Genomic DNA, 12,476 nt, shown 5'->3' on the forward strand with positions numbered 1-12,476 from the left:
CAAATGAAAAGGAGAAACTGATCTGTTCAGGGCAATGTTTCTTGAGTTCCATCTTTACACAGTTTGAAGGACACCTGTGTTCTTGGGATGACAAATCACAGCTCAGTGCTGGCACCCATCACCATGGATTCCATGTGTGAATCGACGTGTTTCTGAACAACTCAGTTCAGTCATATTCTCAATGAGATATAAACCATGGCCATCTCTTAGGACTGATATAAATGAATTAATTAACACATAATATTTAGAGTAGCGTTTGGTATGAAAAAGCTTTCAATAAGTATAATTGCAAGCAATAGGTACATATGTATATACAGGTATGTATATGTATATATGTATGTACTTGCATACATATGTGTACATAGATGTGTGTACACCATGTATATGTAGATATATACAGATAAATGTATATATATCAGTGATAGAGAGGTCAAAAACACATTGCAGGGACCAGGAGTTTGGCTTAGTGGTAGAGTGCTTGCCTAGCATGCTCGAAGACCCAGGTTCGATTCGTTGGTACTCCACATACATAGCAAAAAGCCAGAAGTGGTGCTGAGGCTCAAGGGGTAGAGTGCTAGCCTTGAGAAAGTCCAAGGACAATGCTCAAGCTCTGAGCTCAAGCCCAGGACTGGGAAAAAAAAAAAAACCACATTGCATATATACATATGTATATATCACATATATAACATACAAATATAACATATATAACTAGATATGTATTGATATTGTAAGTATATAATCATATTTGCATATATTATACATATATATTTCTCCATACAAATACCCCACAGAATGCCTCTGTAAAAAAAAATCAAGGAACTCTTCTTCAAAAAGAATTTTGCCTTTCATCTTTAAGACATAGTCGTAATTTATTGATATTATGATGAGAAGGTTTATTGTCACCTACTGGAGAAGTTTTGGAATGATTATATAATCTACTCTATCATCAAAGTCCTTGGAGTGACAACTATAGTGCACATGGAATCCTTCCAGGATGCTAAGATTACTATCAAGATCTTCCTTCTAACAAGACGACTAAGGAAAATTGTAGCCTTGGCATATGAGTACTGAGATGAAAGGAAGCTTGTGCTTGTAAAGCATCCTGCATCTACATTCCACGTGACTTCAGAAGACAAGTCTAGCAGCTCCTCCACAGTACTCACTACGTTCGCAGGTGGGAAGAGAAGGGAACCACTGGTTATTGGCTTCACAACGGATCAGACTGCTGCCTCTGAGAACAAAGCCATTCGTGCAGCTAATCATAATGGTGTCTTTGTAAATGTAGAAATCTTTGAATCCAGAGGCTAAGATTGCTTTAGGAATCTGGGGCTTCTGACAAACGATTTCTAAAATGGAATGGGAAAAGATATCTAAGTTATAAAGGAGAAATAGCAATAAACATGTGACTGCAACTTCAGAGGCAGAAGCAGGAAGATAGTGAGCTACAAAGCCGATCTGAGTTACTGAATGAGACCCTGCCTCAAATCAACACACATACATGCACGCATGCATGCACGCACACGCACGTGCGCGCGCACACACACACACACACACACACACACACACGATGTGATTGCAAATGTTGACATGCTTCAAAAGAAGGCATGATACAGATAAATAGGAACGATTAACACATAAGAAAGCTTTATGGGTTCTTTCAGTACTCAGGAAACTGAGTAGGTCTCTGTGGAAAGAGTGGACCAACTTTCTCATCCACAAAATATAGCTGTTTCTAAACCTTAGAGCCCCAAATCAAAGTATCCAAATCCTTCCACAATCTTGGCCAAATCTCCAGGATGATTTTGACTGTGTCAGTGGCCCACAAGAATGACATAGCAGCCAGAAAGGGTAGAAAGCATCTAAAACCTGTGGTCTGGTAACAGAAAACAAACATAGCCCTCATCACAGTTCCCACCCCATCATTCAGCAAGTTCTGCCCACCCTGTAGCCTGAATTCCTCTCCACTCCTCTCTAGCCCACTGCCACGGGGCAAGCTGAAGCTCCCTTCACCTCTTGGCTGGGGGGTAGAAACTGGCATCTGTCAGCTGTGTCTTATCCCACTTCAGATTGCTGTCCCTTTTATTCTTTCACTTCACTTTCATTATCATTCCTTAGTGTGACATTCTAGAAGTTCATTACCTGTCTTGGGCCACCATTCTCGGCCTCAGCTCCTGCTGTATACCCCCTACTGCTATCCTGACTCCATGCATTTTGAGCTCTATTCATGGTTAAGGTACGTTCCCCCAACCTTGGATGTGTCCTGTGCTAAGAACAGAAAATGCAATGTGGTTTGAAGGCACTTTAATAGTGGGACTGAAGGCTGCAAGCTAAATCCCTGCCTTCACCCTTCCCTTCCCTGGCTCTGGTTGGCTTGGACTTCTAGTAGTCTGCTGAGTGGTAGTGGATGTGGTTAATATCTAATATGGGTCCACTCCTTCTGGAATAAATGGACCCTAAGCACAAGCAAGAGACAAATTTTGGCCCAAAGGCTAATTAATGACTATGATGAGCATGACTTCCAAGCCAAGAATTAAAGAGCCAGAAATTGTCTAGTTATCTCTCTTGTTTCCTTCTCTTGCTGAGCTGTCTAGGGATGTTACAACAGAGAGGTGTTGGAAACATCTGAACAGTCACAATTATCATGTATATGAGGACTACTCTGAAAATTATCCTGGCCTAAAAGTACACAAGAAAGAGTTAGAAAAACCTTCCTGTGAAGGCAGATTTGGCTATGGATCTATAACCCAACATAGCTTGTGCTATCCTGCTTAAAGAGCACGCAATGAGATTAGCTTAGGGGGACGGGGGACCTGCATTGGCTTAGTTTGTCTTTTATGTGACTTACTTTTACAGGTAGGAGGGCTCGGGCTCCAGACACCTATTGTTTTATTCATTACAGTGCAAAAAATGGAGGCGTTGCCTACGAGTGAGAAGTTGGGGTTACAGCTGTAGGTGACTGTGGAGCCATAGGTGAAGATATCTTCTCCACCACTGTGCTTCCCATTGCTGATGACCGGAGGGGGCTCACACTTGATACCTGAGAGGTGAGGATGGGGAGAAAGGAACAAAGAGGCTACCATGGCACATCTAAAATTCCTCAACATTCAGACGGAAGAGGCACAGGAGACATATAATCTAATAGGGCTCAGGGATGGAATCATTGTGAGAAATGAATTTTACTTACTTACACATTCTGGGAGAGGATTGCTCCAGTTAACTCCTCTTCCCTGGGTATGACACTGACTAGTTGACTCACCAACTAGTTGATATCTGAAAAGACAGGTAAAATATTTCAGTGACATTTGTCTTTCTCTGAGTAGCAATTGCCGGTGATGTTTTGGGGTTGTTTCTGCTTTTGTTTTATTTTGTTTTGTTGTTGTTGTTGTTGGTGGTGGTGGAGGTGATGGTGGTTGTGTGTGTGTGTGTGTGTGTGTGTGTGTGTGTGTGTGTGTGTAAAGGACTTTCTTGAAAAATTCCAAAAGCAAAAAGGATTAGAAGCATGCCTCAAGTAGTTGAGTGCCTGTCCAGCAAGCCCAACGCCCTGAGCTCAAATCCCAGTACCACCAGGAAAAAAGAAAAAGATAAATAGTGTCAAAACTAAAATTTTCCTTTTCTCTAGTTTAACATTTCTAAAAGTTTATCCTTTCAGGGATGGGGAACTTCTATTTGTTCTATTTTGTTTTTGTTTTTCTTTTTCTGCTAAGGGGCACTTCAATATTTATAACATCATTTGTAGGCCAAACAAAATTATCAGTACAGGCCAAGGGCCAATGAGAAGCGTGTGGGCAGATACATGTCTGTGCTATCATGTGCTCATGATTTCTGAAGGCCTCATGTGGCAACACACATAGAATGAGACAGGAAACACTATCTACATGTGAGGGCCATTTAATAATCCATGGTAAGTTATACTATACTCATTAGAAAACTACATCCTTGGTAGAGTTTGGATCTGGGACATTCCTCAAAGGTTCATGGGACTTGGTCTCAATATGGTAGGACTACTGGAAGACTGTAGAGACTTTAAGACCTAGGACTAGGTGGAGGAAGTAACTCATCTGGGAACATGCCCCAGAAGGGACTTGTGTCACTTTCTCTCACTCTTTTTGCCTTCATGTCCCTATGTGGTGAGTAGCTTTGTTCTACTGCATTCTCCCACCATAATGTACTGCCTTGCCACAGGCCCAAGGAGACGGAGGCTAAGCTACAATGAGCCAAATCTTCTAATACCATGTGCAAAACTGAAGCCTTTCTCCTTTTAAACTGTGGGTCTCAGATATTTTGTCAAAGTAATGAAAAGCTATTATAATGCCCATAATAACTCTCTCTCTGTCTCTCTGTCTCTTTCTCTCTGCCTCTCTGTCTCTGTCTCTGTCTCTGTCTGTCTGTCTGTCTCTGTCTGTCTGTCTGTCTGTCTGTCTGTCTCTCTCTCACACACACACATACACACACACACGCACAATCATACAAATTGGCAAACACTTGGCATAGGAAAATCTAAGATCTTCTTTACTTCAGACTGCTCTAATAGAATGTGACAGAATATAGAACTGGACAGAAATTTCATTCTCACAGTGCGGAGACTTGGAAGTTCGGGACTAAAGTACCAGCACGGTTGAGCTCTGGTGAGCACCCCTTCCACACACATCCTGGGTTACATGTCTGTCTTCTTAGTGTGGTCTCACATGGAAGATCGATGGAGAGGAAGCAAGCTCTCTCCTATGTCGTCTTGTAAAGACACTGAACCATTGGTGAGTTTTCCACTCTTAGGATGCAGTAGGCCCCTCCCCCGAAGACCAGCCCATGGGGAATATAAGAGAAGCATGTAGGATGCAAGTGACATTTGCTCCAGAATGCTATCCAGAGAAGAGAACAGTAATAGCAAAATTCAAAACAATGCATATAGCCAGATGTCGTCTGTGTGAAAATGTGAGTAGAATATTGGTCCTTGGTGTCTTTATACAAATAAAATTCTATACTCGGTTGTGTTTCTAGTTGTAAGCACAAAGTCACTTCCTGTCAGAAGGCAGAGAGAAAGAGGAGGGAGGGACGTGGGAGGAAGTAAGAATTCTTGAACAAATGAATGGGTTGCTTTTATTCTTGGAATATATGAATGTATTTGCCCCTTATCAAAATCCCTTCAAAGGAGCTTATTTCAACTTGTCTCATACTCACCCTTTTGAACAACTGAACTGTATGGTTGATCCATAGGCAAGATTAGTCTTTATTTCTATTTTCCCATTCATTAACTCCCCTGGGAGTCTGCACTGTTTCTCTGGGAGGGAAATGAAACGGATGATGAGTGATCGCATTAGAAAATATCGAATAGCCATATCATTAGACAAAGAAACTCTGCTTAGTTTATTCCTGCTTCCAGGTAGATCTTGAGAGTATCTCTAATGCTGATGGTTTGCTTTGTTTTGACACAGGTCTCCCTCTGGAGTCCAGGCTGGCCTTAAAGTCATGACACTCCTGCTTTAGGCTCCCCGCACAGGATGACAGATACACTATCACACCCTGCGTAGTGCTCACTTCTTTCCCACTCTGTCTCATTAAGTTTCTATGATGAGGGAAAAAATAAAGGAAAACATACAACCCATTTTTCTGACTTTAAAAAACATCTTTTCTGGGCCAGGAGTTTGGCCTAGTGGTAGAGTGCTTGCCTAGCATGCAAGAAGACCCAGATTCCATTCCTCGGTACCACACACATAGAAAAAAGCCAGAAATGGTGCTGAGGCTCAAGTGGTAGAGCTCTAACCTTGAGAAAGTCCAAGGACAGTGCTCAGGCCCTGAGCTCAAGCCCACAACTGGCAATAAAAAAAAAAAAGAACATGTAAAAAAAACAAAAACAAACATTTTTTCCGGCAGGGCATTCTTGGGGCTTGAACTCAGTGCCTGGGCACTGTCCTTGGGCTTGCTCAAGGCTAGCACTTTACCACTTGCACAGCAGCACCATTTCCAGCTTTTTCTGTGTATGTGGTTCAAAGGAATTGAACCCAGGGCTTCATGTATGCTAGGGAAGCACTCTACTACTAGGCTACACTCCTGGCCCATTTTTTTTCCCTGACATTTAAAGGAGGAAAATTATCTGTGTTTTGTGTATTTAATACAACCAATGTGGTAATACAGGATGTGGCATTTTGACCCATTGTACACATAAATGTATGCTCTTCAAAATGTGCAGCTGCTTACAGAGAGGTGGAGCTGGGGGCGGGGAGCAATAGATTCTGTAAGCTAGATTGTATAGAAAAACATTTCATGATTTATTCCCAATTGATGGCTTCTAAATAGTATATATAGGCAGTGTCTGTCTTTAAGACTACTTTACTCAAAAAATGGCATATGAATTAGAAATGTTATTTTAGTTTCTCTGAGAGCTCTCTGGAATAAAAGGTACAGATAAGAAAGCATGTAGCCAGGAGCTGGTGGCTCACATCTGTAATCCTAGCTACTCAGAAAAAGTTGAAATCTGAGGATTGTGCCTCAAAGCCAGCCTGAGCAGAAAAGGCTGTGGGACTCTGATCACCTATTAACCACTAGAAAACCAAAAGTGATGCTATGGCTCAGAGTAGTAGAGCACTAGCCTGGAGTTCAAATCCCACCTCTACCACCACCACTACCAACAATAAAAGTAGACACTTACTGACACAAAAGACAGTGTACGTCCATTCACCATTGAAATTACAAATAAGGAGACTTGAATTAACTTTCTTGTAGCCTAGGTTGCAGACGTATTTCAGAACATTTCCAGTTTTGAAGCTTGTTAAATAAAACGGGTGGATTGGAGAAGCAAATGGCAATTTGGGTGGAGGGTTGCAGTCACCTGGACATCAAAATAACAAGGAACACTGAAGGTCACATGTTGGGACCCTGGCTGCCCATGTCTGAATAACAGGCTATTTACAGCAGGGCCCACACTGCCCTGGGCTCAGGGTCCATGATGGTTAATGGGCCAGTCATGCTTTCTGATTAATGAGAATAATGATCATGAAAAGTTCATCCCTGAATGAGTTATCAAAAGGTAAAAGTGGGTGAATGTAATATCATTATTCTCTCAGATGTCTACACCTGTCTATTCAGAAACCCATGCTAAGTAATACCAACTCTTGCTTATAGTTAAGCAATATTTTAAAATAACAATTGTATGCATAAAACTAGCCTGTAGGTAGGAATGAGAAGAAACCATTTTTGATTACATTTTCTTCTCCCCTGCCTTCCTCCCCCTCCCTCTACCCCTACAATCCCATCTTCCCATCCCCCCTGCCTTTTTTTCTTTTCTTTTTTTTTTTTTTGGCCATTCCTGGGGCTTGAACTCTGGGTCTGGGCACTATCCCTGAGCTTCTTTTGCTCACGGTGAGTGCTCTACCACTTGAGCCACAGTGCCACCTCTAGCTTTTTTGAATAGTTTATCACAGATAAGATTCTCAAGGAGTTTCCTGTCCCCGCTTGCTTTGAACCTCAATCCTCAGATCTCAGCCACCTGAGTAGCTAGGATTACAGGTGTGAACCACTGGTGCCTGGCTTCCCTCCCGTCCTTTCTGTTAATATACTTTCATTATCTTTAAGTAGTTATAAAAAAGAGGTTCCAATTTTACTTGTTAGTTTATGAATACAATACAGCCTTTACATGATGTTCTTCAGGCATTTGGGGTTTGATTAGATTGCCTAGCCCCCCCCCCAGTTTTTTCAATATCATCAGTGGAGACTAATTAAGCTCTTCAAAAATAAAATCTTAATTCTATTTCTCTGACAAGGAGTAAATAAAGTACAAATTTTCCTTCTGCATGACCCAGTAGAACTATTACTGCATTCTGAGTAACCAGGAGTAGTGGAATTTCTTCATAGTCATGCTTATAGATAATCATATTTATGCAAGTTATGCATACTTTGAGTTTAGATTTGTTTATAGATACCTAGGGAAGAAATTCTACAAGGGAGCAACAAAGAACATGTATGAAATGGCATGCTCATGGGATTATGGCAAATGTCTTTAAATTCCAGGCCATCAATGGGCAAGGGGATATTTATTGGCTGTTACTTAAAGGAATGTACATAATGAACTCATGTAGTGACCACAGGCCTTGTCTTCTCATTACTCACCAAGAATTGGAGCCATTAGAATAGCGACCAAGGTCATTTGGAATAGAGTTGAATCCGTGGCTTTCCACAGCCTAGGGAACAGCCAGGCTGCCAGTTCCTCTTCTCTGTGGAAGGCAGACTTCTTGGGGAGCACATGTGAACGTCTTGGGGCATGCATGATCACATGTGAAGTGTGCCTCTTCAACATATTTCTGCTAAAAGAACTTGATAAACACTCACTGAACTCTTACCTGTCATAATGTCCTAAGGAAAAAAAAATCCCATGGAAATTATCTTCAAAGAGATTACAATCAAGTGTGTATGAAACCACGTGACGAGCAAACATTTACATCAACTATCAGAAGCCCGGCCAGTTAGCTCTAGATGGAGAGTTAGGAAGGGGCTTTCTAAAAGCGGCTTCCTTGGTGCTAAATACTGCTGTGAAAATCAAGTATCAGACACAGCAATGAAAAGAAAAGTAGAGGCTGTTTTTAGAAAACTAGTCAGCACTAGGATTTACTAAAAATAGAGGAATGTTGGCAGAGAAATGATGGCGACAGAAAGGTGGATTCCAGTTGATTCTGCATAGCAAAACGGGATGCCTCCCACTTGTAATCCCTGTTACTCCAGAGGCAGAGGCAGGCAAATTACAAAAGTAATCCAGAAAAATTTGGGGAGATCTACTCTGGAAAACAAACGTAAAACAAGACAGCTGGAGGAGTGGGGTGGTGTGTGGAAGCAGCAGAGTGTTTCATTAGCATGTGAGAAGCCCTGTGTTCGATTACCACTGCCACAGAAAGAAGGAGAGGGGAAGGAAGAAGAAGGAGGAAGAGAAAGTTAAGGAAGGAAAAGAGAGGAAGAATGAGATGGTTTGATTTGGGTATTTCAGAGCCAAGAGTAGTGAATTGAATTCAGGGAACAGCGAGCTACTTTGGTTTTGGGGTTGTAGAGAGAGAGAAGGAGGTAAGGAGAATTGAAACTTATTAGCACCTTTTCCTCCAACGTCGTCTGAGTTCGCAGTAAATCACTGATCTGAAAAGGTATCTAAGGAAGAAATAGAAGACTCAGTAATTTTGCCTTTTTGGTTTTTTTGTTTTTCTCAGAATCAAATACCTTTGATCTGACATTCCTAGCCCCTCCCTAGAACAGAATTCACCCTAACATTCTTTCCTTTCAAGCTAATGCTCTACTCAGAACCCCAAGTTCTACCACCATGGCTGCCATTGACTGGTTTGGACCTGGTGAGGACCTGGTGAGGGGGTTGGGAGCCATTCAATGACTTGTGGCAGAAACCAAGCTGAAACAAAGCCATAGTGCATACTTGGTTGCTTCTGGGTGAGTCTTCAAATCTGATATGATGCCCAAAGCATTTGCTTTTCTCTTTTTGTCTACATTTTCTCAGAAAGGGTAAGTGGAAGATTCACTCTACTTACCCATCCCCAAAGATAGTTAGGCTTATAATGCTTGCAACTCTATGGAGTATGTGTACACATTTTCTTTCTGTCTTCTTGTTCTCTCTCTCTCTCTCTCTCTCTCTCTCTCTCTCTCTCTCTCTCTCTCTCTCTCTCTCTCTCTCTCTCTCTCTCTCTCCCCATTCTTTCTTGGTGTGTATATAGGCTGGTTCTAGGGCTTGAACTCAGAGCTTCATGCTCTTATGCTCTTGCTTTTCTTTTTTCATTCAAGTTTGTTTAGCATCTGAGTCACACCTCCATTTCTAGCTTTCTGCGGGCTAATTGGAGAAAAGAGCCTCTCAATGTCTGTTCTTGGTGCTTAGGTCTCAGTCTCCTGAGTAGATTGGATTACAGGTGTGGCCACCGGTACATGGTCAAACACTTTTCTTGTCATTATTCCCCAAATAATATTACATAGTTCTTATTTTGTTCAGCTATTACAATTACTCTAGAGGTGATTTAAGGTGTACAGGAAGATATATCAGTATGGGGCTATTTTGTAAAAGGGTTTTTCAGTATCCCCTGAAGACACTGACAAAAAATTATTTATTGTACAATACTGTAGAGATGGAAACTAGAAAAACTGAGATGAAATTCTATAGTCCCCACCTTTTTTTTTTTAAGAATGGCACATTCAGCCTGAGGAACATCTGAATTTCTAATACTAATTTTAAAAATATGATCAAACATTTACATGCCTATAGAAATTGAGGTTTCATGTCCAAACTATAATATATTTCTTTACAAATCATTCAAACACAAATCCTTGCATCAAGACGGAAGCAGAGAATAAGTTCAAGTAAATCAAAAGAGAAGAAATGAAAATGTTCATTTCTAGAAATTGCTGCTTCATTTTGGTTCCTTGGATAGTAACTTTGGGACAGATGCTTGCGTGTGAGTGGCTTGCTGAGCCATGTATGATACATCACATACAATAGGTATAAATTTTACATGCAGGCCACCAGCTCCAATATACGAGGATCTCAGTGCAAGGCCAACCTCACCAAAAACAAACAAACAAACAAACAAACAAACAAAAAACCCCAGAAGATTCTACTTGAAAACAAGGAACTAAAGCAAGAAGGACTGGATGCATGGCTCAAGTGGTAGAGTGTCTTTGCAAAGGCTTGGGCCCTGAGTTCAAACCCCAGTATAATCCTCACTCAGGAATGTGTCTTATTAGTTGCAACTTTTCATGGCAGAAACTCTAGTTTACCACGATCATCCTCCCCCTTATTTATGAAACCTGGAATTCAAATATTTAAGTTAGTTCCATTTATTTTAATGTGGTCAGTGAATGCTATTGAACAGTGAATGTTTCCTCATTGACTTCTTTCAGGCTGAACTACACGTGATTAGCCAAATTAACATTATCATACATTACCATTACAGATTTTCTTCCTCATGACATTATCATTCACCACTGTCCACAGACCTCCAGAGGTCACTACAGATGTGAGGGTAGTCAACTCTTCAGCCTTCTAAGGAAGGGAGTAATCTCCTAAGTAAAGGACTGTTCTTTCAATGTTAGTAATAAAAGTAAAAGAAGCAGGCTAAGGGCTTGTGGGGAAAACCAAATTGAATGTGAGTATAGATGAATACTTCTATCTTTGGTAGTTGAAATTCAAGCTCTGAAATTCCAGGCCAGTGACAGTGGCCTTGGAGAAACTAAACAGCAACACAATAGACATCCATGGCTACTAGTATTTGTTTTTTTTTCATGCACCTCTCAGAAACTCAAGAGGCCCAGACCAGGAGGAAGCTTTTCTTTCCTGTGATAGTTCAGGGACAAAAACGAAACAAAACAAAAACCCCCAAGCAAACAACAAAATGCAACTCTTAATACACCACATTTCAAATGGTCAGTGAAACCACCCACCATGATCGAGCAGGGGCCAGCTTCCTTTATCTGGACTGCTCCACCATCCCCTGAGAAGCTGACTCCCTCTGCATGGCAGAAACTGGCTCCACATACGTGGTTAGCATTCTACCCCAAGCAGGTGGAGGGAGAAAGTGGAGAGCAAGCAGATTCCCTGTTAGCGAAGTACCCAGAACGTTGTATCCATTGGACAGTTACTCCAAAGCCAGGTCTCTGCCAGCAGCCATGGGTTCTGCTGATATTTAAAGGGGTGGACAAATTCTGCTCCTTATCATAAGCATTGTCCACTAATGGACAATGCCATCCAGTTCAATCTAGAGTCTAAACAGAAGTGGCGTATGTGAAATTCAAGACTGCCAGCCATCTGGGCAGCTTACCACCTTATAGGAAAATCATGGTGCTCACTCCAGGACTGATTGTCTTGCCTTGTCTCTGTAGTTCCAACAGCTCAATCTCCAGAGATATAGTTCCAGGGATATTTTCACCTCCTCTCTCTTTGGGAGACACTACATGAGTTTTCCACCCTTCAGCACGTGCTCACAGCCTTCAGGGACGTCCTGAAATACCTCCTTCCTATCTGCTTCAATCTACCCAAGCCTTTTCTAGAACGTGTGACCTGATGTGCACAAAGCAGGTAAAAAGAAAAGTCATAAAGGACTTTCTAGAATATCCAGAGGTACAAAGGGCATGAAGGAAGGTCTCCCGTTTTAATATTGAGGAGAATGGTGGTGCCATCAAGTGGAAGGCATGGGACAAGCAGGTCTTCATTGTTCATCACCTGAACTTTTCTTCTCTGGGGCTGGACTGCAGAGATCAGACACAAAGGTAAACTTTTTTATAGAGGCAATGGTTGAGATGTGGCATGAATGACAGTGACAGTGTTCATGGGGGTCAGAGGATTGCTGTGCTCCCTCATAGCGGGGAAAAGACAGGGCTGAGGGGAGAGTAGACCTCTGACCACCTAAGTGACATGCAGTTGTGGAACTCTGGAGTCAAGGCAGTCCAGGGCCATGTTGGTTTGAACCCATGTACATCGAACCAATACAGTAAAATTAACACATGCAGTA

The 12,476-nt window shown here is 41.7% G+C and overlaps 1 protein-coding gene across 1 annotated transcript in view; it reads right to left on the minus strand.

The window, feature by feature from the left end:
• LOC150058456 (zona pellucida sperm-binding protein 3 receptor-like) overlaps positions 1 to 9,206 on the minus strand; it is a 33,035-nt gene extending 23,829 nt beyond the window's left edge. The window contains 7 exon segments of the mRNA XM_090341634.1: positions 1,164 to 1,346; positions 2,846 to 3,037; positions 3,185 to 3,270; positions 5,176 to 5,275; positions 6,644 to 6,823; positions 8,101 to 8,291; positions 9,070 to 9,206. Coding sequence (XP_090197760.1) covers positions 1,164 to 1,346; positions 2,846 to 3,037; positions 3,185 to 3,270; positions 5,176 to 5,275; positions 6,644 to 6,823; positions 8,101 to 8,287 — 928 coding nt within the window. The 5' untranslated portion in view covers positions 8,288 to 8,291; positions 9,070 to 9,206.
• Positions 9,207 to 12,476: the final 3,270 nt, after the last annotated feature.

The sequence above is a fragment of the Megascapheus bottae genome, chromosome 10 (genome assembly GCF_031878675.1).
Source record: "Megascapheus bottae isolate mThoBot1 chromosome 10, mThoBot2.hap1, whole genome shotgun sequence".
NCBI lineage: Eukaryota > Metazoa > Chordata > Mammalia > Rodentia > Geomyidae > Megascapheus > Megascapheus bottae.